The sequence below is a fragment of the Populus alba genome, chromosome 8 (assembly GCF_005239225.2).
Source record: "Populus alba chromosome 8, ASM523922v2, whole genome shotgun sequence".
In the NCBI taxonomy this organism is placed as follows: Eukaryota; Viridiplantae; Streptophyta; class Magnoliopsida; order Malpighiales; family Salicaceae; genus Populus; species Populus alba.
In genome coordinates, this window is record NC_133291.1 from 11,844,169 (window position 1) to 11,871,685 (window position 27,517).

Consider the following 27,517-nt stretch of genomic DNA (forward strand, 5'->3'; position numbering starts at 1 on the left):
AAAGAGAACTTAATATTCTACCCCAGAAGCTGGCACCCAAATAGCGATCTTATGAGAGTTTGTATAATGATGTTTTAATGGACAAGCTGGGTAAATGAGGTCCAATAATGTGACTTCATTGATGTCACAGCTTTCACGAACCTTTCTCTCTTTATTTTGAATGGATTGCCTATCCAGATAACTTTTAAAAATGGCCCGGACCCATGTTTGCCCTACCTTGCAAGGTACGTAAACCCCCCACTCTTACTCATATTGCCTTTGCTGTGGGGTTGTGCTAAGCTGGGAGGATTTTGGGGTCATATATACCTGTCCAAACAGCGCCACTGGCAGGGATCTGTTGGAGTGTTTTAAGCACCAGTTAGCTTAATAAAGAAGAATGGACATGTTTAGTTGCTAGGTCTAGCTAGATCATGCATTGCGAATGGCGGATCTTAGAAAAAGTCTACTGAAAGGAGAAACGAGTGACAAAGGTCAACCCTCTTGCTCCACCGTTGAAGTATTACATGTCCACTGTAACAGCCTGGAAATATAAACATGGAAAGTTACATTGGCGTGAAAGCGTTGTAAACAAGAAATTTGATTCGCTCCATCCATAGGCCCGACCTGTAAGCATTCCCTTGAGATTCCCCCTTTGTTGGCGACAAGGATATTTTGGAGAGGAATTTTTGACCAGAGAACTATAAATATTAACAGATGTTAATTGGAACTCTCACCAGAAATTATATTCTTTAAAAGTGGATTCGTAGTGCAGTTAGAAACATCTACTAATTACCGATTTGAACCATACTAGGCTTTCAGCGATGCTGCGAGCAGTGATCCATGAAATAAGGAAATTACTATATGGATTTACTGCTGTTTCGAGCTCTCTTGGGAGTCTTTTCCTTTCAAAAAACTCTGATAAAAAAATTAATTAAAAATAATTTTTTTAAAAACACACAGCAACACCAGACAATTTATTGTCTTGATGATAAATGCTATCATCTGAATATATTAGCTGTTTTTGTGCAAATTTTTTCCAGTGACAGCACATCTCCAAACCAGGGTAGGAATCTTTGTGAAAGTCTTCCCCTTTCCGTTGTCCTCCTTCAATCAAGACGAAGATAAATATTCAATAGGACAGCTGCTAAGCATGTTTTTAAGACAAGCAGATCGATGGTTTCTCCAGTGTCACGCGAGAGCTTACGAAACCAATTCTTGATTATGAGACAAATGTTTTTATCTTTTTAATTATATATAAAGATAAATGTTGCTTCGATACATGTTTATAAAAGCATGGTGTCTGGTATTATAGTTGCTGGTTTTCCCATCAGCTATGGAATTAAGAATTTAAATTATCAGAATAATAGTTGATCGGTTGAATTTATTAACAATTTATATGTAATTACCAGACTGATCGATGATCTAGCGACGTGACAATTATCATTACATTTATATTTACTGACGTGTTTGCTAGCATATTACAAAATCAGAATTCAAATGTCACGTAGTTATATCTTTTTTTTTTTTTTTATATATAAATAAAATAGATTAAGGTATTGTTTTGATATTGTGGTATAATCATGTTTTTTTTTTTTAAATATTTTTATTTAAAATTTTATTTTTTATTTTTTAAAAATAAAAAAAATTATTTTAATATATTTTCAAATAAAAAATACTTTTAAAAATAATTGTTATTATAACATCATACACCCTTTAAAATCAGGTCAACTCTAACGAGTTAACTTTTAAAAATCAAAAACTTAGAGCCTATTTAAATTATATTTTTAAATTGAATTGATTAAAATATTAACTAATCAAATTAAGATGATTAAATGAGTTTTTAATTATCTAGTTCGAGGGATGAATACCATAAAAAATATTTAATTAATAAAAATGAATCTAATAATTTATATCCATGGAAAAGGTAACCACTAAATTAAATTTAATAACTATGGAAATAATAATGTTTATTTATTTATTTTTCCCCTTTAAAGAGGCATCAACATTACAATACGTGTGAGGAATCAGGATACGAGGAGATGGATCTATTTTCCCACATAAAACACAAGAAAAGAAAAAGTTATTTTTTTCAAGAGAGAGAAAACATTTCGCGAGAAAACGTTTCTTCAGTTGCTCATAAAAATAATAAACAGCAGGATGGGCATTGAGGTCTTGGCCCAGTGGTTGAAAAGGATTTATTCTCTTTCTCTGTATTCTGGGTTCAAGAAAAAAACCAATAAATCTCACCATGCAACGCCTGTCACCCCCGGGTGCCTTACATGCTCACTGGGTTTGCAGAATGTTCAGTGAGCCGTGAGATTAATCGTGGTGCGCACAAGCTGGTCCGAACAGCTATGTAAATAATAATAAAAAAACACGAGGGTAGAAGAAGAAGAACAGCAATTAAATTCAGGATTAAATTAAAGAAAGAAAAAAAGCACAGTGAGAGTGAGTGAGTAGTAAAAAATTAAAATAAAAAACTAGAAAAAGAAGCGTGTTCGATCCATCGACACTGATAGAAGCAGAAAAGAAGGGAGAGAGAGAGGTTCAAAAGTTTCAACACAAATCAAATGGGTCATCAAAATCATGAAGACAAAGTGCTCCTCTTCTCTTCTTTGCCGAGATTTCCGCTTCCTCTCTTTCTTTAATCTTACTTCTTCATTTCTTATCCTACGCTACTGTCTCTCTCTCTCCTTCTCTCTGTAATTACACAAGGTCCTTTTGTTTCCAATCTACTCAACTTCTTTCTTACTTTTATTTTGCTTTTTTTTTTGTTCTTGTCAAGGAATTAATCTTGTGGTTTGAGTTTGAGGGTTTCAATTTCTGTATGCTCAGTAAGAAAATGTAGGAAACGCCAGTTCTTTTCGTCTTGGATTTTGGATGTCATTGCTTTATTGATTTTTATCAACTTTTAGATTTGTCCGGTCTCGACATTTTGAGTTCTGAATTCCTGCTTGTTTACCAAAAAAAATATGAATGGTGAGTGATTAGGGATTTTAAGGATCTGAAGTTTTTTTTTTTGCTTTTTTGAAACAGTGTTGGAATAATGTGTAGTTTATTTGTATTTCTATTTTCTGATGTTGTTGAATTTGAATTGCGATATCTGTTTTTAGTTGTGTATTATCGGTGAGAGAATTTTAGGAAGGGGCTGGCCTCAAATATTTTGAATCAGTGAAGAGACTTAAGTTGGTTGGTATTTCTTAGTAATACCAATTAGGATAATCATGTAGGTAGATTGCTGATTTGAGTATTGGCTTGTATCTTGCCTAGTGGTGTGTAAGTTGTTGAGTGATGCAACATTTGTTTGCTGCTTTGATGTTTAAGGTTTAGAACTCTATGGTGGTTTGTTAATGAATCGAGGGCTATTCTATACTGATTTTGAGAAACGAAAGAAGTGACGCAGAAATTTCAGTTGCAAGGCTGGCGTCTTGTGCTTTTGAGATAATGATCCTTGGGAGATTTTGAGTTATGTTACTTTCCAAAGTTTTTAAATGTATGCTGGTTACATTTGATCGTCAATCTCTGAAACGGATCTGCAGTTTATTTCATTACATTACTTTTTCTCTGCTGCCACCCGGTGCATTTCTTCTAATGTTCTATTACATATGTTTGCAGTTCCAATTTTTGCAATTGCTTGGAGATAAGTCTGAGAAGAATGCAATGATGATTATGTCAAGCTTGTTTAATGCTGTTTGCATTTTTTTAATGCAGAGGAAATGCTTGAATTCCTTGGTAACCAGTCGTGCATAAGAGTCTGCTTCATCTGTCAAACGAGTGCCTGAGCTAAAGGGTTCATCTTCAGTAACTTGAGAAATCGAATGCATATATTTAAGAGTGAGGGGTTGTGACAAGAGGGCTCTAACTCCCTCAAAAAGCTGAAATAATTGTTAAGTAAACACATGGAGTCAACAAGGTGTTGGTTCAAACAGGTTAAAGTCAAAAGGATAAGCTGAAAGTCTGCCAAACAGAAAGATACCACAGGCAATGGGAAGGAGGGAACTAAAGCATCTAACAGTGAAGAAGCACCATCCAATGTAACCAAGCAGAAGGTTGCAGCTGCAAAGCAGTTTATTGAGAACCATTATAAGAAGCAAATGAAAGACCTGCAAGAAAGGCAGGAGCGGTATGATTTAATGCATCTTTTCATAGCAATGATGTTCGAGTAAAATTTACTTATCTGTTAATGTACACTTCACCCATTGGCTTATCTGCTCGGTCTGCTTGGAATTCTCAATTGATGGGAAGATGTTATTTATATGATACTCCATTATTCAACCAGTCACGTTGACCCCCCCCCCCCAAACAAATCTCTTAAAATAAGGAAAACATAATTTTTTCTGGTTTCTGTTTTAATTTTTCCTATCATAGCACTGTATGGTTCTTGTTGATTTTGTGGGAATGGGATAGAATAACAGTGCGCTATTTAACTTTACCTCTTCAGACAATGATTTCTTCGACATAATCTGTTTTTTAAGTCTAATTATATGCTGTTAAAGATTTGGAACTCCAACATAGTCTGAACTTGATTGCATGTAACTGAACTCTGCAAATTGAAAATTTGGCTCTCATTTTCTGGAAGCTTCTATTAAGTTCTCAATTATTTTACATTTGCTTGAATTTGGGGTAGACAATATCTTAATTATAAAAAAGTACTAAAATTGGGGGGGGGGCATATTTGCATGTTCCCAATAATTGATTCTTGTCATCAATGCTTTTAGGAATCATCAAATCAGTAGCAAAATGTCCTGTTTGAAGAGGCTCATTCATAATTCCAATAATGTAAAGAGCCAAAAACTCCTCTGGGATAAAAAATCGGTACAAGTGTATTTCTCCCATAATTTGGCAAATCTTACTTGATCTCGATTTATGGTGGACAGCGACTTTCGATTTTTAAAAGATAATCTTATGATTTGGCAAGGCAGGTAGGTGCTATTGAGGACAATGGACAATGATGTCTCTTTGTTGTCTAGAGAGGAAGGCAGAGAAATTCAGGCTGAATCAATAGTCCTTTGTAACTTCATGTTGTATTTTCTGGGGTGGTGAATGGGTGGGGATAGAAGGTAGCATCTTTTGGAATGTTTGATTCTATTTGTTAATGGTCCTCATTTTGTAGAATGAGGCACAATGGCAAAAAATGGAATAACAATCGTAAAAGTTTCTGAAGGTGCAATTGTTACTTTGTAATCTTATTTGTGCAATGTATTGTATGAATTCAGGAGCATTGCATTCATATTGACCATTAGTTGCTAACACTATGAATGATTCTTCAAGAAATCATTTTTTTCTTTTGAGTGCATGAAATTTTTTGAAGTTTCTTTTCCAAGTAGTCATTGGATGAATAAAACACCTGTTTTTGTTAGATCATCTCACACAATTGATCTTTTGACTTTAGTGCATTGATGATGGTGGTGTTTTGGTGCTTATGATTTCTTGCAGACGTAATGTACTGGAGAAGAAGTTAGCTGATGCTGAGGTCTCTGAGGAAGAACATAGTAACTTACTAAAATTTTTAGAGAAGAAGGAAACTGAATACATGCGTCTTCAAAGGCATAAAATGGGTGCTGATGATTTTGAGCCATTGACCATGATAGGCAAGGGTGCATTTGGGGAGGTAAGTTAGTCTTTTTCCATATTCTATTCCAGCTTGACAGACCTATTTGTCATTTTCTTCCTACTACATCCTGGCATATAGTAAGAAGAAACAAACATGTATACACAGGTTAAAACATTTTACTGCTGTGTGCAAGAAAAATCCACTCTTAGTTAAAGTGTTGCTGCATTTATATGTTGCATCTCTATTTGATAGCTAGGATCTCTTGCTTGATTTACATTTGGGTGTTTAAAATGGTGTTGCTCTTTCAATCAAAGCATCAATTAGTGATTTGTTTTTTGATCTTCTCCTTTTGAGTTTGCAGGTTAGAGTCTGTAGAGAAAAATCAACAGGTCATGTATATGCCATGAAGAAGCTTAAGAAATCAGAGATGCTACGCAGAGGCCAGGTATATGTTTTCATTAATTCTGCCCAGCAATTTTATTGGTTTTTTTTTTATCTGTTCATTATGCTTATTTTCAGTTTGGATCTAAAATGTTCAGGTCGAACATGTGAAAGCAGAAAGGAATCTACTTGCTGAGGTTGATAGCAATTGCATTGTCAAACTATATTGTTCTTTCCAAGATGAAGAGTATCTGTATCTCATCATGGAATATCTACCTGGTGGAGATATGATGACTTTACTGATGCGCAAAGACACACTAACCGAAGATGAGGCCAGGTTTTACGTTGGGGAAACTGTCCTAGCTATTGAGTCTATCCATAAACATAATTATATTCATAGGTAATTCAAGGTTTTTGACTTGAGCTGTTGATATGCTTTTCTTACCATGTAATTCTGATATTGTAATTGTGGCCTTATCTTTTCTGTGTTTTCATGTTGCAGAGATATCAAACCTGACAACTTGCTACTTGATAGAAATGGTCACATGAAACTATCAGACTTTGGATTATGTAAACCATTAGATTGCAGTACTCTCCAAGAAAAGGATTTTTCTGCGGCAAACAATCTTAGTGGAGCTCTTCAAAGTGATGGACGCCCTGCAGCCCCAAAACGTACACAACAGGAACAATTACAACATTGGCAAAGGAACAGGAGGATGCTTGTAAGTTCCCTATATGTAGTGGATTGACCTTTCATTCTATAGGAGTAGCATTGTCAATCAAGGCATTGTTGTTGATGCCACAGCTGGATGAATGCTTGTTTTCATTCTATTGCTTATAACTTGCTGGCATTAAGTATTTATCTAGAGTGACTAAATACTCTTCCAAGCTTCTTTATGGATGTGTTCGGTGAACATTTTTTAGTGGCTATGCAGAGAGACTGGAAAGCTCTATAATTCTAGCCTCTTTTTTTCTTGGTTTCTCTTGTTTCTTAGTAGGATGTCTTGATTTACCTTACAATCATAAACCTTCCTTTTGCCTTTAGTAATTATTTTTCCTATAAAAAATCTTTAGACATGCTAGGACGACCTCGTGTTCATCTATCATTTCTGCCCTCATGGGTATGTCTAGTATCTGTGGGAATCCCCCTGGGATTTCTATTATTTAAACCTTCAATGTGGTAATTTTGCAGGCTTATTCTACTGTTGGAACTCCTGACTATATTGCCCCAGAGGTCTTGTTGAAGAAGGGATATGGAATGGAATGTGATTGGTTGGTACACTTTAAATGTTTCATAGCTAGTAATTTTATTTCCTGAGACCATTCAGGTTTGACTTTGTTTTATACATCCAGGTGGTCCCTTGGTGCTATTATGTATGAAATGCTTGTGGGGTTCCCACCATTTTACTCAGACGAGCCCATGTCAACTTGTAGGAAGGTAATCTTGCAACTGTCTACTTATTTGTCAATAGAAAAGTTTGTTTTTCTTGATTGTGATTAATGCATGTTGAAATGAGCTTTGCGAACATGTTTACTTGTTATTTTTTCTAATCTCATTGCCAACTCAAAACCATGCTTTTCAGTTCAAATTGCTAACCTTTAGTTGGTAATTTCTCAAGCTTTTTGCCTAAATGCTAATAAAATTCTAATTGTCAGCACCAAGATCTAAGTTCTTTTCCCTTTTCAGTGTTTACCTTGGAGCCGTTCATTCTACTTGCTGTCTCCAGTATCAGCAGTCCTACTCATTTCACGGTTTTTGTTTTGTGCAGATAGTTAATTGGAGAAATCATTTAAAATTTCCAGAAGAAGCAAAGTTATCTTCTGAAGCAAAAGACCTTATTAGCAAACTTCTATGTAATGTTGACCAGAGGCTTGGAACAAAAGGGGCAGATGAAATCAAGGTGTTGTGTGGTGTTTTCTAAATTCTTTAGGTATTCCAAGATAAATTCGAGATTGATAAAATTTACTTGCTGTGTTATTTTCAGGCTCACCCATGGTTCAAAGGTATTGAGTGGGACAAATTATATCAAATAAAAGCTGCATTTATTCCTGAGGTCAATGATGAGTTGGATACTCAAAATTTTGAGAAGTTTGAAGAGGTAGATTGATTGGTCTAAAATTTAATCACTTTTTTAGATGCTTTATCTTGGTAACCTTTCTATCATTCATGTGATTGTTTGAGTAGGCTGATGACCAAATTCAGACTTCAGCAAAATCTGGTCCGTGGAGAAAGGTTGGTACATACAAAATCTGTTATTCATGTTTTAAGCATATGTAGTTATTTTTAGGGTATCTTTATTAGTATTCCACCAGAGGATATGCGTTCTCTGTTCATTCTATTTCATTTTTTTTTTTCAATGGACAAATCTTTCATTTCCAAGACAAATTCAGTAGGAAGGCCACACCAATCACCTCACCCGTAACTTCTACTATACTACTGTCAACCAATTTATATCAAAACAAAAAAGCATCAACTAATGATAAGACCTCATGAAATACCATTTAGGAAAGCTGAAATTTGGGAGCACGAGGAACTTTACATTTTTCCAAACTCACATATTACAGCATTCCTTTCCCTGAGGGAGGTGGACATTCATGCATGAAAATGTTAGTTCCACAGTTTAAGATTTTTTGGTGGTAGATTGAATTTAATTGGAGTATTGTAGCATCAAACACAGAAGCTATTTTGCTTTATATAGCCTGCAAGTTAAAGGTTTAATTAATTGGGGATAAATAATGTTTCTGGCATCTAGATGTTGATCAAATGATCATTTGTCTTTTTTTGCAGATGCTTTCATCTAAAGATATCAACTTTGTTGGTTATACATACAAGAACTTTGAAATCATAAATGATCATCAGTTGCCTGGAATTGGTATATTTTTCTTCGCTTCAATTATATTTATATAATGCCTCCTCCTCATTCGAGTATCCTATTTAGTATTTTGTCTCCACATTATATAGAGTGTTGAATCTTTTATTTTTTATTTTTTTCATAGTGATATTGTGATCCTAAGGTAGGGAATGGGATTGCTAATAATAGAAGTGTTTGGCCATGCATCGCACTGTAACTTAAGTGCTCTACAAGTTTTATTTTACAGTGGCTATACCTTACTTAATCTATTTTTGTTCATTTATGCACGGTTGGAAATGCTTGAACCTAAACTTTATAGCGGAGGCAATATTGAGGTGTGCTTGTACTGGGGATATTTGTGTTTGTTTCTGGCCTGAAATATTTCTTTATTCATATCTTGGCTATAAAATGTTACTCTTACCAGTTAGTAGGTGATGATTAATTTTAATTGCTAAAAGTGACAAATTATGTAGAATAACAAATGCGTGTCTTGTGCCTTGTAGATTGGGCACAAAGAGAGTTGATATTTTTGGAATGAACTTTAATGTTGCCATTACAGATTCATCAATTTTCCACTTGTTCTTAGTATAAAATTTCCCAATGTTACCTTTATTTTTATTAAAAAGCTCCTATTTTGCCCTTCATTGTTAAATAACTAACCAAAACTTCGCTTGTATTTTTTGCTATTTCGTCTTTTGTACTCACTTTTTTCCTCTTTAATCCCCGTACATGTTGTAGTATCTCACAAAGATTATTATAAACCTAAAAAAACTAAAGAACCAAATTCAAAAGTAGGCTATTTGATGGTTAATTGTGACATTGGAATTTTTGAGAACTAGAAGGGTAGAAATGGGAAAATTTAAGCTACAGGGGTAGAAGCAAAATATCAATCAAATCTGTAGGTGGAAGATCGAAGCTTGCACATTTTCTTATATGTTTATTTGTGAAGAGCGCAATTTTTATCTTTGTCCAATCATCCACTTTCACGTGATTCTTGTATGTGACTTTTTTCTACCTACAATATGCAGCTGAATTAAAGAAGAAGAGCACAAAATCTAAGAGGCCTTCGATCAAGTCACTTTTTGGTAAGTTTTTTTATCTGTTTTAGTAAAATACTAGTTATTTGACTAGCGCTCCGTTGTAGGCCAGATATTTTTATAAAAAATAGTGTATATGCAGGCTTTTCCAACACATTTTTGTACATAAAAATTTTAAAGTGTAAGTTGAAAAACTCACATATACATGTAATTAAATAAATCAAGAACTATGTGTGTTAATAATAAAAAAAATCATTAACGATAATTAAAAATAAATTGGAAAAATCAATAGACAAGTATAGATTAAAATATTTAATCTCATAAGATAGGACACATGCTCAGCTGTGTTTACTTAATTTTTTTATTAAAATTATTTTTTTATTCAGTTAAACAATAATAGAAATAAATGCATACATTAAATTGATTAAATAGAATAAAAGGGAAAAAAAATTATATCATGCAAGGTTGTATATATTAGAAATATTTTTTGAAAATATATATATATTTTTTTTATTTTCAAGAATAAATATATACAAAAGATGAAAGAAATTATAGATGAATCATAATAATTTTTTCAAAAATTAAATACATAGTTAAAAAAATTCTATCCAAGAAGGATAAATAAGCAAAAACGAAAACAATTTCACATAGGAGAGATATTAATTGAAACATAAATTTAAAAATATTTTAAAAATATATTAAAAAAGATATCAATTAAAAAAAAATCAATATTAGAAAAAAAAAGCCTGGGTGTTGTGGCTTAACTCGTCAAACCTTTGATCCGAGTTATGGATTCAACCGGGTTTAATAATTTTTTTTGCTCTTAAATTTATAATTAGCCTCTCTCTCTCTCTCTATATATATATATATATATATATATATATAGAATAATAAAAGAGCCCAGGCTCGCGGGCCTATGGCCTTGCGTGCTTGGGTCACTATAATGAAAAGCCTAGGCGCGCAGGTGGGCCTAGGCTTGGTTTAATTTTTTAAAAAAAAAAATTAAAGGGGCGGGAGCCCTTAATTTTTTGAAGAAAAATAAGTAGGTGACACATCGCCTGCTATGATAGACGATGTGTAGTTTGCAAGCCTAGGTTCCGGTCACTACTATGGTGGTTAAAAAATTAGGGCAGTGTTTCTTTTGCCCAAAAAACCTAATTTGTAAATCATTTCAACCCAAAAACATCTTACCAACACCCTTAGAATACCTCATCAACTTTCTTGGAACACCTACAAACAAATCTATCACCTCAAAATACCAAAAAAAAAAAAAAAAAACATTTAAAAAACCTGAAATCAAACCGCGTTAGTATTGGCGTCCTAGGCTTTGATTTGTTTTTTCAAACAACATTAAAGCTCTAAACAATCACCATCAAGCCCTTCTTATCTCATGAACGCCTAGAAAAACCATTTGGTGGCCAAAAATAGCAAGAGCAAAAAATCTCATTGTCGGAATCTGGTGACCCCTCCTTTCCTCTCTTCTATCAGGAACTAAAAAATAATACAAATAAACTTTTGTGCCAAAATTGAATTTTTGAAATATAAAGGGATCTAAATCGTATAAATTGTGTTATTTTTAAAGATTGAGGATTTAAGTGTATTTTTCATGAAATATCAGGTATACCATGTTTGATTTTTTTTTTCATTTCAGTCCTTTGTCTTCCAGCTCCAGCATTTTCTAAGAAATCAAAATCTTGTCCTTCAATTAGGATTAAATCGTCCAAAATAAAACTTTGAGGATCGAAATGAATTACTAAAAAATAAATAGTAAGTCCACTATGTTTTGTGAGTGTAAACAATGTCCATCTATAGTAAAAAAACCCACCTTTTATTTTTTTTCTATAATATTTCTTAGAATGGTTGGGATAATTTAATAAAAAGTAGCCAAAAACAAAATTTAAAATGTGCATCGAGATTACAAACTCACAAAACAGTGATCTTACACTTTTGAAACAATGTTTTTTGTACTCTTTGCTACTTTGTAGTTTTTCATAGTTTTCTAGGGTCCAATAAATCTAATGTTGAAGTTACCCTGTTTTTTTATTTTTATTTTTAATGAAAATTCTGTTTTTAACCGAGGGAAAGGGCTGAGAGAGGGCTGAGAGGAGGGAGGAGGGAGGAGCTACCACCCTGTTGGGCGCACATTTTAAGAGAATGAGAAGTTATGGAGGGTAATATTTCATCCCCCTTTTGGGTTGAAGTACTGCCCTTCCAAGAATGGAAATTAGTGTCCCTCCTCAATAGTGGTCTTGTTCCCTCTCATGTTTCGTTTCATCATTTTCTTAATCAAATCAGGTCTCATTAATATTATTTATAAACCTATTAATAGTTAGGCTGGCTCAACTGGTGAACCAGATTTTACACCTGTCTGGTTCTGAGTGTAGGGACTAATTGTGCAATCAATCTGGTAAGAACCACCTTGAATCGGGCTGAACTGACTAAGAACTGGCCTGAATCAGATTGAACCGGCCTCGAATTGGGTTGAACTGACTCAAGGCCTACCACGTGTACCTCGATAAAAAATCTGAAAAAATATTCTTCTAGGTATTAAACCAGTGAAATGCCAGTTGAATCGGTGATCCAATGAATCGGCACCTTTGGCGGTTCAAGCTCCAGTCTGATTTTGATAATAATGGGACCCACTATTATGCTGTATTTACACCTTCAATGCATCATTCACTACCAAAACACTTTCATCGTAGACACTTCTTATGCCCTTGGCACTTGACTCTCAAAATCTAACCCCTTGCCATGACCATCTTCAAATTTATCATATCATACGAAAACCTAAAAATGTTTTATGCTTATGTTGATATTTCTTTCTGGTTTATTAACTGACAGATCAAGCTATCATTTATTTATGCAAGTGCTCAAATTTGGTCAGGGCCTAATGGCTGGTATTGCTTGAAGTTATTGGCGATGTATTTAGCTTTCTTTGAAATAAGCAAGTGCAAAATCTTTTCTTTTAGCTGTTTCAGAATTTCATTCACATCATCAAAACACTTTTTATAGTTATTTCTTTCAAAACCGTGTGTAGTCTGTAGATGATGCAAGTTAAACACTATCATGCTCTTAGATCCATTATGTATATTTTCACTTCAAAATACAGCAAAAAAAATCATCAACACATCTTTTTTTATAGTTATCTCTTCCAAAACTGTATGTAGTCTGTAGATGATGCAAGCTAAACACTATCATGCTCTTAGAGCCATCATGTATATTTTCACTTCAAAATACAGCAAAAAAAGTAGAGCCATTGTAATAGCTTGATATTGTATTGACCATCAATCAGGTTGCATTTCTTATTTTCTTTCCTTGTTCTTATTGCGGTGGTTCATATTATTTCAGAAGATGAGGCAGCCGAGGCTCCTAGTGAACCTGTTAAGGGGAGCTTCCTAAGCCTCCTGCCTCCTAAACTAGATTCTTCGGAGCAATCGGGAAATCCAAATAAGCTGTTCTAATCTCATCATCCCATCAGATGGTCACATAACATTCAATTAGAGATAAAATGAAGGATCATTTTCTTGATGGATAGCTCCTCATTTTATGTTTGCCGGAATCAAAGCTTCAAGGGCGAAGGGCCCAAAACATGAGTGGTTTGAGGTTACTAATTGGCTCGTCTTAGTTAGGTTGTTAATCCTTGTAAAATCGTCCCATAGTAAATATTCTTTTGAAATCGTTGTGTATTTATTTTACCCCTTTTGTCAGAAATCTGCTATCCCAGATCACTATTGTTGGTTTTTCTCATTGCTGAGTTGATTAAGATGTATCATTTATTCCTGTGAAAATTGCAGAAACAGGAGATTTCCCCTCCCTCCCTCCCTCTTGGATGTAACTTCTAGGTTAGGGTTCTGAGCATTGCAATTTTGAATCCCCTCAATCTTGTAATTCATGTGAGGATGCTATCTTCTGCCAAAAACAAAATCACAAACTTTTAATTATAATTTAGCCCCTGTGGTTTCTCGAAACAAAATAATTAATTTTTATGATATCAAAAATAATTTAACAGTCCTTTGATCAATGCAGGCCATGCTAATGTTTTGTTCAAAAAAATGATTTCTTAACTCCTCAAACTTTCCAATTCATCTGCGTGCTTTTTTAACTCTTCTATTTTTAAAAAATTAAAAAAAAAAAAAAAAGCGTGAATTGATGAAAAAGATTAGTCTATAAATGAAAGAAAAATCAGAGGGATTAAATAACAATTTTTTAAACCACGATGACTAATTAATTATTTTTACTAAACGACAGGGACTGTTATAATCAACTCGATACCTTTTCGTGAGCAGATTACTAGAAAAGAAATCACAGCAGCGCATGGTAAAACTGGAGTGAACGAGAGGAAAAGCGGGGACATTACTTCGCCATCCTTTTTGTATGTGCCTGTAAAGAAAGAAGAAGACAACGACTCAATCCTCCGTAGGTAGTCTGCTCTGTTAGCAATTATTTGACATCGTGGTTGCGTATCTTTGTAATCGAAGATGCAGGTAAGTCGATCATTTCTTCAATTCCCTCTCCTTGTTTTCTCAAAACCCTAATTTCTTCAATATTAATGATGATGATGATGATGATGCAGGCCAGTGATAGATTTAACATCAATTCACAGCTGGAGCATCTCCAGGCCAAATATGTTGGGACAGGCCACGCTGATTTAAACAGATTGTGAGGGTTTTTCCCCCCTTTATTAGCCCAGTTTCATATATATAATTTCTTTTAAAAAAAATTTGATTGTGATTGGTAAATTAATACAGCGAGTGGGCAGTGAATATTCAACGTGACAGCTATGCATCGTATATCGGTCACTACCCTATGCTTGCTTATTTTGCTTTAGCTGAAAATGAGTCTATTGGAAGGGAACGTTATAATTTTATGCAGGTTCGTTCGTCTTTTAATCTCCTTCCTTTACTTTATATATTTATTGATCTACTGTTTTTTTTTTTTTTTGAGTTGCGATTTGGTTACATCACTGACTTACTACTTAAATAATTGTGGATTGGTTAGAGTTTGATCGGTTTGTAATTTGGTGTTTGAGGATACTGGGGATGATCTTCATGTTCGTTCAAAGTTGTAGTTTTCATTTCTTTTTATCTTTTTTGTGACAAAACCTGATCATTGCACCAGTAAGAGTGTTCCGTTTAATGGGTTTGTAAGAGGTAGTTAGGTATCATTTGTGGTTTTCATTTTCAAATTTTTGAAAACGGAAACTGGAAACTTGTTTGTTTTGATTTTTTTATTTTTTGAGAAAAAGCAAATGAGCGATCCCTAACACAATTTTTGAAAACCGCTTTGTTTGATTTTGAAAAATTCTGACAATTGGTTGTTGCTTTTTTTGTGTTTTTGAAAATTAAAAACAAAAACAAAGAAGTTTTTTCTTTTCATGTTTCCGAATTTGTTTCTTACAAACATGGAATGGAAATGACACCGAATGACCCCTAAGAAAAAAGATGTTTTTTTTGTTGTCTTATGAAACCAAGGGGATGAAAAGTTTCATGAATTTGGTGCTGGTGCTATAATCACATCCCTGGCAATGCATGGGGACATGCCAATTATCCTGCAGTAGGGAAGCCATATGTTTTGTCAGAGTCAGGTGCTGTTATCAGGAATGCATCCTTTATAGGTTTTACTGCTTCACTAAAGCCAACTTGTAAAACCTTCTCCCATTTATTTGGTTAGCTGTATGAGTTTTACATGATAGCGACCACCCCTTTGTGGAACACATTTTTGGAAGATTAGTTTTTTATACACTATGACTTTACTTAAACTATGATGAGCTCAGGCTACCATTTTAATAGCTGGACTTTACTCGGTCCAGATTACTTTTTTGTATCCCAGTTATTTATGCATGATGATCTTAAGATGCACAGTCGAAAGTGTGCAACTAAAGTTGTGTCAATTTGAATAAGCAATTCGTAAATGCAGGGGGGATGCTGGAAGGTCGCATTACATATAAGCTATTCTAGAAGTTCTAGAAAGTATAAGATGCAATAGTTTATTGTTATTTCAATTGCTGATGGATAGGTGTCTGAACTATGACTTGCTTCATGTGTTAAATCTTGACAATCACTGGAAAATGGCTTAGTGACTGATAATGTGTTTGTCCTGTACATTAAAATCTTGATAGTGTGAAGATATCTCAGAGAAGTTCTGATTTTCTCTTCCATACTTATTACATGTCTTAAATATGATCACCTAATGATTCTTTTTAACTTGTTGCAGAAAATGCTTTTGCCTTGTGGTCTACCCCCGGAAAGAGAAGATGATTGAGACATGTCCTGCTTGATCTGAGTCAGCTGTGGCTAACTGATTGATATGCTTAAGCTTGTGTATGGCTGAAGGAACATTGGCCTTTTGATGTCAGTTATGAGTACTGAAGTTATCATTTGTGATTGTAGACTTGTAGAAATCATGTTTTATGGTTTCAAGGATGGTTTAAGCTTGGAGCGTTTATGTGGTTGAATTTATAATTTCGTATAATATGATTAGCATCCACTTTTCAATGTCTTTTTGGTTTTCTCCATGTTTGTTGCTTATGCCAGTTTTCTTAGAAGACCCTCGTGATTGTTTTTTATGGCAAGACCCTGATGATTGTCGAAATAAAAATGATAGAAGTGATATTTGTTACCATGTCCCCTCTGAAAATGACCTAGGCTTTTTATAATGTGTAAATCCCATCTTACTTTCCTTTGCAGGGCAGCTCTATACTAACTGCAAGATTTTGGTGCATGCACTTCCATTTGGGCGGTGAAGAACATCTGATGGAATTGAATTTATGTTTTTCTGTGCTTGCTGCCGAGCTTCTCAAACATTCCGGTGGCTGCAGAGGGTGGTGCAAAACACCAGGCCATCCTTGGAAAAAAAGTTGTGAAGGAAAGAAAAGGGTGCGAGGGAGCTGTGGCAGGATAAACCATCATAACTTTGGATGCTGTGAAAAGAAAGGTGGGAAAGCATTCTACATTATTACGTTATTTTATATTTACACATTATCAAGAGGGGTCTGAAAAAGTGTCGAAGAAAACATTATCGTCTAAACACTTAATTTTTTTCATAAATATTTCTTATTCCCTTGCGCAATTAAAAGTAACATACGGTAACGTGAAGCTAGCAACAGGTATCATTATTAACCTATTTCCTTCTGTTTTGTGTAACGATACTAACTACTTTGGAAATCGACACCAAGTAGTAAAATGATTTATAATATAGTTCAATTTGTTTTTAAAATGCTTGGTGAAGTGATTTTTGTCTAAAAAAACATAATATTTTTTAGATATTTTTCAATAATTTTAATTCACTAAAATAACAAAAAAAAACATAAAAAATATTATTTTAATATATTTTACATTAAAAATCACTTTATAAAAACATCCGCAAGTTATAAATACATGAATAGCTAAAATAGCTATTCAAGACATGAAATGTTATTTCTATATTTCTCTTTATGAAAGATAAAAGCAAATGAAAATATGCTTTTTCTGTTACCCAATATTTTTTTCATTTGTTTTATATCTGTTGGTCAATGTTTTGGCTTTTTTTAAATAGTTTTTTTTATTATTGGAATATACATAAATTAAAAAAAAAAGCTATATTTATATTATTTAAAAATTTATTTTATCAATTTAGCTCTATTGAAGATGCTCTTATATGGGATGACTCGACGACTGGAATGGTGCGTAGAAAGAAGGCAAAATGGGTTCAAATCTGGACCACGTGTATGGTCGGGTCAATTCACTTACCAGCAAGTGGTTTCTTGGTAAACCAATGAGAGCTACACTGCCTACCTTGAAATGCATCCGTTGACAGAGCAGCTGCCTTTGGATTTTCAGTTTAGATTTGGATTTTTTGTTTCAAGAATACTTTTAAAAAAGTTTAAATTTTTATATTTCTTTTATTTTAAATCAATATTTTTTTGTATTTTTAAATTGGTTTAATATACTTACATAAAAAATAAATGAATAAACAATTAATTATTTTAATACATTTTAAAAACAAATTTTTATTACTATTTCAGTATTTATTTACGAGTAGACGTTACGGATAAGCTCATTATCGACATCATTATTAATTATTATTTTTATTGAGAAGAGTTTTGCATGCCTCTTGCGTATTGTTTACTCGAAAAAAATTAGGAAGGCAGTGAAGAGGAGTAAACACCAGCATCCTGTTTTGATTTCAAAACAAATCAATTTGCTTGCTTTTAAAGCAAATTAGAGCTAACAAAATACTTGGAAAAAAAAAACCCAGTAAAAGTATATATGTTTTTAATAAACAAAAAAAATTGACGAGCTCACTATTTTTTCACTAGAAAAAATATTTTTTAAAAATAAAATAATTAATTATTAAACAATGTTTTCACCGTAATTTTTAAGATTTTATTTGGCATTATAGTTCAACCATGAAATTTATTTAAAATAAAATTATTAATTATTAAACACTGTTTTCAACCATTTTTTTAATATTTATTTTTTAATTTTAAATTTATATTTTTTTGAGATTACATGAAGAAGGGAGATGGAAATTGGCAGAGAAAAACCTTCACTCTCAATTATTTTATTTTGCTGGTAAAGAAAGCAAGGAACCATTTTCTTTTCCCTTGGTAGGCTTTGAACAAGAAAATCACCCTTCTTTGAAAGATAATCCCATGATCCTTTTTACTACAAAACAAAACCAAAAAAATAAATAAAGTTAGGTTGAGATTGTTTCTACCACTTCTGCTAGGGAACAAGAACTATAAAAAGCAAAAAAAAGCAAATAATCAAATATATATATATATATATATATATATATTTACACACACACAGCATCCACTTTTTCTCAAATCACTTTTTGGTAAGTATTATTTTCTCCAAATTTTCTCGAGAAAACACAACCCTTGTCTTAGCCAGATCTTTAAATTTCCCCAAATTCTTGCCGCACATATCGTTGCCACCGCATACTCTCTCTCTCTCTCTCCCTCCCCTACTTTATTATTGTTGTCGTTGTTGTTATTCTTTCTCTCCAAAGTCTATTTTTTTCCCCGTTAATTCTTTCAAAAACTTTACCTTCTTTTCTCTCTCTCTCTACTTCCTTTCTCTTCACTTTCTCAAGATAATGCAGTTTCGTGATTTGCAAACCCTAGTTTCCCTTCACTGATTAATGGGGTTTTCTTAGATTTTTAAGTAACATCTTAGTTTGCTCGGTTGCTAAGTAGAGCGGGTTACAAAAGATATCTTTTTTTTTATTATTATTTTTCTTTTCAATTTTGAGGCATTTACTGAATCATTTAGAGGTCTTTCAGTGATCTGGGTTTTTTTTTTTTTGACAAGGAAGAGTCTTAGGTCACTTTAGTTGGTGAATTTTGACTGCGAACTTGAAAGAAAAAAGGGGGGGGTCTTTTTTTTTCTTTACTTTATTCGTTTGGTGGATTATAATATTTGATTGGGATTGTTAGATCATGGATCATGTGATTGGTGGCAAGTTTAAGCTTGGCCGGAAGATCGGTAGTGGGTCCTTTGGTGAACTTTATTTAGGTATGCAATTTTTAAGGTTTATTTAGTTGCATTCAAAGTGTTTTGATCACTCTTTCCTTTTGTGTCTTTAGATGGCTTTTTGATTGTTTTTGTTGTTCTTTATTTGTTTGCAGGTATTAATGTACAGAGTGGAGAGGAAGTGGCTGTTAAGTTGGTAGGTTTTACATCTTTAGAAATGATCTCAATTCTTTCTTATAGATTGTTATTTCTTCATTCGTGTATTCCTGGATAGTAGTTAACTGTCATGTTTTGATATACTAGATGGCTGATGATCGTGTTTGTTTCCATCTGTTTGAAGTAGCAATTTATAGTTGATGATAGGGAATTTGCTTCTTCTTCTTCTTCTTCTTTTCTCCAAATGCTTTTTTGGTTTTGAGAAATTTAGATAGTTAGTTACTTAAGATGGATTGTGAATTTGGTTGTCCAAGTGGTGGACTTCTTCTTGGTGTCTTAGTAACTAGTTAATGTTTTCCTCAATCAGTCCATTATATTTATGTTACCGAATGATCCTCTCAGTGGCAATGCTAAATGCTGCCCTCTACTATGTTCTTAAAACAAAAGGATCCTTTAATAAAAAATTGTTAAGTTTTCTGTTTTTGGATGGTGATTCCTTGTACCCTGGTCCTACTAGTTTTTGACCGAGAAACATCAAATATTGTACTTTAGATATTGGAAGCTTCTAATTAGTGACTCTTTTGGTCATTTTGTGTATTTGTAGAAGAATAATTATATTCATTTGATTATGTACTGTTACTGTGATCAAAAGATATCGTAAAAAGTTTGCAGTTGGTGTGTTCTTGAGCTTTGCACTTTCCATGCTATACCATATTGAGGGAAAAAGCCTGCTGTTGAATTAAGCCTGCTTTAAGGTTGTTTTGACTGAATGTTTTAATATGAAATTCTGACCTTTTCTGTTCATTTAAATCTGAGGATGTAATCAAGTAGATTCATGTATTATGTCCTTTTTTATATATATGTTATAATGTAGTGCAATTTGCACTTTTGATTTTGTAGCTGATACATATTCTTATGATATTCCCAGGAATCTGTGAAAACCAAGCACCCCCAGCTTCATTATGAATCAAAACTATACATGCTACTTCAAGGAGGAAGTAAATTTCTTTTTTTCCTTTTTTTTCCCCTTATTGTTAGCTGATATGTTTTTTTCTTTGCTTGAGCAAAAGTCAATTTATTTATTTCTCTTTTTTTTCTTCATCCATGTGAAGCGGGTATTCCTCATCTCAAATGGTTTGGTGTTGAGGTTGATTACAATGTCATGGTTATTGACCTTCTTGGACCAAGTCTTGAAGACTTGTTTAATTATTGCAGTCGGAAGTTATCTTTGAAAACGGTGTTGATGCTTGCAGATCAATTAGTAAGTATGCCCATTTTTAAGAAAAAGGCCTGCCTTTTTTATTAGCATATCAATTGTTAAGAACACATGCTTTTTTAGTAGCTGCTATACTCAGTGTTCTTTCGCATTCCTTAATGTAGATAAATAGAGTTGAATATATGCACTCACGGGGTTTTCTTCACCGTGACATCAAGCCTGACAACTTTTTGATGGGTTTAGGGCGCAAAGCAAATCAGGTATGTGCCTTTTTCCTTTTTATGTTCAATTTAAATAGAATTGTTAGATATTGCAAAGTTGTGAGCTTACTAGCTCATTGTTGAGGGGACAATTTAAATATGTCAATGGAAAAAACCATAGTTTTGAAACCCGGCCCGGCGGGTCGGCCCGGGACTCAGCTGACCCGGGAATGGAACTGGGCCGGGTTGAAGAAAAAACGAAGGAAGGAAAAACCCAGTGTGACCCGGTCAAGACCCGGCTGCAAACCCGTTGACTTTTATTTTTTTTATTTTTTTACTAAAACGACGTCGTTTTGATTTTTTTTTAAAAAAAAAAATTGACCTGGCCGACCTGGTGACCCGGTCAAAACCCGGAACCTGGGCCTTGGACCGGGCCGGGTCTTAAAACTATGGAAAAAACTTCTTTGCAATTTAGAGGTTTTAGATTTGAAGTTCGATGGCAAAAGGAAAAAAAATGAGGCCTTTGCCATTTGAGCAGCACTTGTCAGTTTACAATCCTCAAATGGGGCTGATTTGCTAAGTCATTATTCAATATTGCACTCTGTTACCGAAGGTCTTAGCAGTGTCAAAATCTATCTTATATCTGATATGCATATGCAGTTTGGTTTTATTACTTAACATATATCTTAGGATGCCCTAATAGTTATCGCGGATTGTTTTCTTGCTATACCCTCTCTGAACACAGGTCTACATTATTGACTATGGCCTTGCAAAAAAGTACAGAGATCTGCAAACACACAAGCATATACCATATAGGTAAAGTGTGTTTTTCTTATGTTTCTGGATCCTGTATCAATACCATTTCTGAGTTTGTTGATGAAATTTATTCCCCCTCCAAGCTCTTAGATCTTGCCCTTTGTTCATTGATAGCCAGTTGGAGCAAAAATGAAGTATATTATGTTTTAATGTGCATGCTCATGGTTTTGTTATAATGCAGTATTCAGGAGTACCAAGGACATGCTTACTAGGATTCATTCATTAGAGTCCTAATAATTTGTGAGGATTCATTCTTTTGTGTCTGGGACCTAGCCATGTTATTGTCTATTTCAAAAAGTAAAAGGAAAGAAAATAGCCAGGAAAGAGTTGGCAATTTGTTGTTTTCTTCCCAGAAGAAAATGGAGGTCTTGGAACTGAGACTTTGAATTGAGAACAGGATCAAACATGAATAGTTTACTGTGTTTCTTATCAGTTCAAGCATACTTTTGTATATCGGATGTTTTATTATATTTCAAATAAAAAAAAGGTCTGTTAGGAAGGAGCTTGCAATTTATTGTTTTTCTCCTGATAAGAAAATGGAGATCTTGGAACAGAGATTTTAAATGTTCAATGAATCTTAAGAGCAGAATCACACATGAATAGTTTACTGTGTTTCTCATGGAGTACCTGTGAATCTAATCAGTTCACATGTACTTTGTTTGATCAGTTGTTGTTGAGTTTGACAACTATGATCATAAAATTCCAGCTGCATTAATCATAGAGTACTTGTGAATGGAAGCCTGACAAGTTTGGTAAAAAAACAATGCAATAAAAAAAAAAAAAACTGGTTTTGTGAGTTGAATCTAGAATTAATGTTGCTGGCAAGAGCCTAGTTGTCCATGCATTTTCAGCTTGCATCTATTATCTAGGTATAAAGCTGCAATTCAGGGAAATCTTCTGCTTGGTATGTTTCCCTTCAAAAAAGGGCAGTGCTAAGGATGCTGCTGTTGGTAATGTTGATTACTTTTGCAGAGTTGCTTGGGCGACTATCTCTTGCTATTGTTTTTATGTCTTTAAGCCTGTTTTCCCAGGAGCATTCAATGCCACTATGTATCATGTTTTTATCTGTACATGTTATCGTGCATTTTTTTTGCACATCTTTTCTCTGATATACTGATGTAATGATGAATTCTCACCTCCCCTTTTCAAGCCTCTTTTCATTGTCTGTCATGATATATGTAATAAGTTTTTGTTACAGGGAAAACAAGAATCTCACAGGCACGGCTCGCTATGCTAGCGTTAATACTCATCTTGGAGTTGGTGAGTGAACTGATTCTAACTGTAAGATGACTATTGGATGTTGCTAGCACATTTTCAAATCTTTATATTTGATCTTATTATCATGCCATTCTTACTTGCAGAGCAAAGCAGAAGAGATGATCTGGAATCTCTTGGTTATGTGCTTATGTATTTTTTGAGGGGAAGGTTAAGAACTTACTCGACTTGCTTTACCCTCCTATTTGTAAATCTTAATATGTGTTTGATCCTTTTTCTTTTGGTGATTTCTCTAGTTCAGCCTTCCATGGCAGGGCTTGAAAGCTGGTAATAAAAAGCAGAAATATGACAAGATCAGTGAAAAGAAGATGCTTGTTCCTATAGAGGTACAATCATTTGCTTTTGCAAGCTGCTTGGTCCAAGCACATGTTTTTCATGGTGTAGCAAATGATACACTACCACAATGGGGAGAATTACTGGTGTACTAGGATACCAGTTCGGTGTTCAAACAATTAGTTTGCCGTAGTTAATGTTTTAAATGATTATCATGCTGGTGGAATATGAAGTATAATGGTTACTTTGCAGGTCCTTTGCAAGAACTATCCTTCAGAATTTACATCTTACTTTCATTATTGCCGTTCACTGCGGTTTGAAGACAAACCTGATTATTCATACCTGAAGAGACTTTTCCGCGACTTGTTTATTCGAGAAGGTTTGTTCATGCTCCAGAATATTTGATGCTTTTAATTACTATTCAATTGTTATTTTTAATTTTAAATATGTTGCTGGGGTTCTAAATTCAATTGTTAGTTTAGGGTCCCGCCAAATTTTAGAACCTAATATAGGTTTCTAAACTGTTGCAGGGTATCAGTTTGATTATGTATTTGACTGGACCATATTGAAGTACCCTCAGATTGGCTCAAGTTCTAGATCACGGGTTAGTATACCTTAATTTTTTTGTGACTGATTTCAGTAGGAAAAAATATTTTTAACGAGTCTCTCTCCAATTATTCTTGATTCCGTGTGTTCCATGTTCTTTTAACAGCCAAGTGGCAAACCAGCTGTATACCCAGGGCCATCTGCAGAAAGAGTGGAACGGCCATCAGGTCTGTTCTGATTTTTAGTTAACAAACAATTTTTTTCTTTAATTTTTTGATCGAGTGAACGGCTGATGAATGCCTGGACATGATATCTGAAGTGTTGATGGGTAATTCATTTGTTGCTTGTTTTGCTATTCCCTAGTATAGATTAATATTTAGCATGACATTCATGGTACTATTTTGTTGCCCCCTCACTCTTGACAAAAAGAGATTCCTGGGCTACTTTCTCCTGTTTGAGACAATTTTATTTTTATCCAGTAGGCCAGGAAGTCCGAGACAGATTCTCTGGTGGAGTTGAGGCATTTGCTCGAAGGAATAGCTCTGGACATGCTTTGCACAGTGATCAGTCCAGGCACAGGTCCTCAGATGATGCGCCATCATCCAAGGATGTGGTGAGTATTGCAAGAGAAATCATGTACCTTTTAATTTTGGTGGAGTTGGTCGCCCTTTTGCCCTGGATTTTAGCTTCACTTCTCAACTGCCTGCTACTTTTCTTATATCCCCATCCTTTCTACAGCATCCAGATTCAGAAAGGCCCTGTTCATCATCTCGAAATGGAAGCACTTCAAAGAGGGCTGTCATGTCAAGCAGCCGGCCAAGCTCTTCTGGCGAGCCTAGTGAGAATCGGTCAAGCCGGCTGGTCTCAAGCAGTGGTCGCCTGTCAACAACCCAAAGGGTTCAACCTGGGTTTGAGTCAAAATCATCATCTTTTACTCGTGCTTCAGCCACAAGTGGTGGTCGTGGCAATGCACTTAGGAGCTTTGAACTCCTGTCTATTGGCACAGGAAAGAGGAAGTAAGCACTGGACCTGTCTGGTACGAAGATTTACTTGTGCAAGGGGTCAAAATTCCCTTGTGTATTTTTATCAGTGTTGGGACTACAATGGTGTGTCACCAGTTACTGTATATTCATACCCACCATTAGGTTTCCATCACAGCAAAAGGTCAGGGAATCCTCTCCCTGGAAGACTGGGACTCGTCTTGTAGCCATCTCTCTGGAGGATTGGCAATACAAAGGCAAGCGGACTCAATTCTTAAAAGAGAAGAATCATTTCAGGGTAGGAATTGTTTATATATTTGAGATACTTTTAGCTCTAATAAATACTTCAATTTTTCTGGAAAAAAAAAATTACGACTTCCGCTAAGAGACCGGTATCAACTCCGGCCATCCTCTCTACTACTATACACATAATCTTAGCTGTGGTTCAGGCAGAGGTCGATTCAACAACGGAGCGAAAAATGCAATAAAATGGAATTGAATTCTGATGCTGAACTCATTTAAACTTTTCTGTTCAAAATAAAGTAACAATAATAAATAAATAAATAACCGTAATTTTATAAATGAAAAAATGATGGGTATTTAAACGAAGCTTTAATATGATGCTTCTGAGTTTTTGTCATGTTTGTCAGATTTCCCTCTGGGGTTCAAAATGAAGGGATTTCATTCAAGTACATTCTGAAAATGGCAAAAATAGGATTTATATAATATTAGTTTTTCTAACACGACGTCGTTATGCACCTAACATGAACCTCATCTTTTGCGCTATAGAGGAGTCTTCTAGCAAATTCTAAATACCAAGTTTTTTATTTTTTTAATTTCATGGTGTGGATCTGCTGCGACCTTCTTCTGTCTTTCATCTTTTCTCGACCACCAGAGTTATATTCTTATATTTTTAATTATTTAATATTCTTATCCAGTTATTTTCATAAAAAAAAAAACGACAATTATTTGCTCAAAAATAACTTTTGGGGGGGGGGGTTTATTTAATATTCTTATATTTTTTTTAATTTAAACAACTTTTTTCAATCATAAAAAACAAACGAACTGAAAGTAGCCTATAAAAATTAAGAACTCAATTTGATGGATTTTGATGATGATGTTGAATAATTTCTGGATTTTAATATTTTATGATTTTTTAACGTCTTATTTTTAAGCTTTTTATATAATTAATAAATAATAGTTAGTTTGTGTGTGTTATTATGAACCTTTTTTTATCATTTTAAATTGCTCTCTTTTTATCATATTTTGTGACATAAATACAAATGAAAATTACATACATAAACGAAAATCTTATTAGTTTTTTTCCTGAAAGAGTAAGACAATAACTCTACAAATAACTAACTAAGGTTCAATTTATTAATTCGATGAGTTTCGATATAATTTAATTATTTTTTTTATTTCAATGCTGTGTTTCTTATAGACTTGTTTTTAAGTTTATTTTATTCTACTTAGGATAGGATTTTATGTGGCGTATAAATAATAAAATAATGAAAAGGGGATTGATTTATACTCTAGAATTCATCCTATAAATTAAATAGCGTATGTTTAGGAAATAATATTGTCCTTAATTTCATTGACTAGATGTGGAATTGAATTCACTCATTTGTATGATACTGTATTACAACATATATAATATTGAATTAAGGGTATATAATATATAGTTAATCAGAAGTTTCTTAAGAGAGTTCATATTTTCATATGTAGTTATGGATTTTTCTATTTTTCTTTTCATTCTAGATCCTAATTTTTATTTTCACACGGTTTATTAAGTTTTGAAGCATTGATGCTCGGCACATGGGATATTTTAATCTAATGATCTTGGATGGAAAGACAAATACCTTACCATAGTATAACGATATAATCTATAAAAAATCTTATATATATATATAAAGAGTATAAGAGCAAAAGGTGACCTTAATCCTCTGCCAAATAAGTTTTTTCAAACAACTGTATTTATTTTATATACTTAATTGAATTTATTTTAACCAAATAAAAAAATTTAATCTAATTTGAAAATATTTTTTTATTGGACACAATATTAATTACGAGGGGATCTGGATAGAAAATGAAAAAAAAGGGTGAAATCTGGATAGAAATATATATTGTATTGGCACTCGTGAAAAGGATGGTATTGAAATGTAAAGAAATTAAATCAAAATCTATGAATTTGATTGATATACTATTTAAACAGAGCGATTTTCCTTATTGAAATCTAATTTAATGTTAAGCCATTAATTTATTATCGCCTTGCGTAGATTATAAAATTAAGATGATCTGCATGAAGTCCCTGCCAGAACTGGTATTGAAATAAGTTTACAGGATCTAATTAACTGTGCTTCCTAAATCAATTAATTGCCCTGTGTGCTAATTAATGCAATCAGTAATTCTAAGCATTATCTGGAGTGAATAAATGGCCCCCCAAAAAAAAAAAAACACGACGTGGCATAATTTATTTCTTTATATGTACATATAATTTATTCCTAGTTAACAGCTTTATATATATAACAGAGCCAACAATTCCTAAAATCACCCTTCTATTATGTATATAAATCCCGTGCTAATTAATTATAAAATCAATGTTTTGATTTCATTCTTGAAAGGATATAAATCTTATGAGTAGATTCTAGGCATTAGTTATTTTAAAAAAATAAAGTAAAAATGACGGTGACTATTAAAGAAAAAATGGAAACTTCATGAAATCTTGATAATTAATCTTTTTTTTTGAAATAAAATAAAAAAAATAAATAATTTACCAAACATAGAAAATAATAAT

At 33.5% G+C, this 27,517-nt stretch overlaps 3 protein-coding genes across 6 annotated transcripts; all 3 read left to right on the top strand.

The window, feature by feature from the left end:
* Positions 1-3,878: 3,878 nt before the first annotated feature.
* Positions 3,879-13,616, top strand: LOC118057312 (uncharacterized). The gene is given in 13 exon segments (XM_035069852.2): positions 3,879-4,102; positions 5,416-5,590; positions 5,895-5,978; positions 6,073-6,314; positions 6,417-6,636; positions 7,107-7,186; positions 7,268-7,352; positions 7,684-7,815; positions 7,900-8,013; positions 8,100-8,147; positions 8,703-8,787; positions 9,795-9,851; positions 13,152-13,616. Coding segments are annotated over 13 exon segments (1,659 nt in total). The 3' UTR covers positions 13,265-13,616.
* A 478-nt stretch (positions 13,617-14,094) lies between these two features.
* On the top strand, positions 14,095-16,301 carry LOC118057323 (uncharacterized protein At4g14342). Of its 2 annotated transcripts, XM_035069865.2 has the most exons (4): positions 14,095-14,287; positions 14,377-14,462; positions 14,552-14,675; positions 16,017-16,301. In XM_035069865.2, the coding sequence occupies exons 1-4, from the start codon at positions 14,282-14,284 to the stop codon at positions 16,062-16,064; spliced, it is 264 nt and encodes an 87-aa protein (XP_034925756.1). In that variant the 5' UTR covers positions 14,095-14,281; the 3' UTR covers positions 16,065-16,301. The 2 variants fall into 2 exon arrangements, with proteins under 2 accessions (XP_034925756.1, XP_034925764.1); XM_035069873.1 differs by lacking the exon at positions 14,095-14,287 and having other exon boundaries at positions 14,371-14,462.
* Positions 16,302-18,576: 2,275 nt separating this feature from the next.
* LOC118057337 (casein kinase 1-like protein 10) lies at positions 18,577-25,092 on the top strand. 3 transcript variants are annotated; one of them, XM_035069893.2, is made up of 14 exons: positions 18,583-19,303; positions 19,417-19,457; positions 20,346-20,415; positions 20,530-20,678; positions 20,798-20,893; positions 21,579-21,649; positions 22,848-22,909; positions 23,011-23,074; positions 23,166-23,250; positions 23,450-23,576; positions 23,728-23,801; positions 23,910-23,970; positions 24,226-24,356; positions 24,482-25,092. In XM_035069893.2, exons 1-14 carry the CDS (start codon positions 19,228-19,230, stop codon positions 24,761-24,763), a joined length of 1,389 nt encoding a protein of 462 aa, XP_034925784.1. In that variant the 5' UTR covers positions 18,583-19,227; the 3' UTR covers positions 24,764-25,092. The 3 variants fall into 3 exon arrangements, 2 of the variants coding, with proteins under 2 accessions (XP_034925784.1, XP_073267162.1); XM_073411061.1 differs by having other exon boundaries at positions 18,584-19,303; positions 24,223-24,356; XR_012170586.1 differs by lacking the exon at positions 24,482-25,092 and having other exon boundaries at positions 18,577-19,303; positions 23,910-24,071.
* The last annotated feature ends 2,425 nt before the right edge of the window (positions 25,093-27,517 follow it).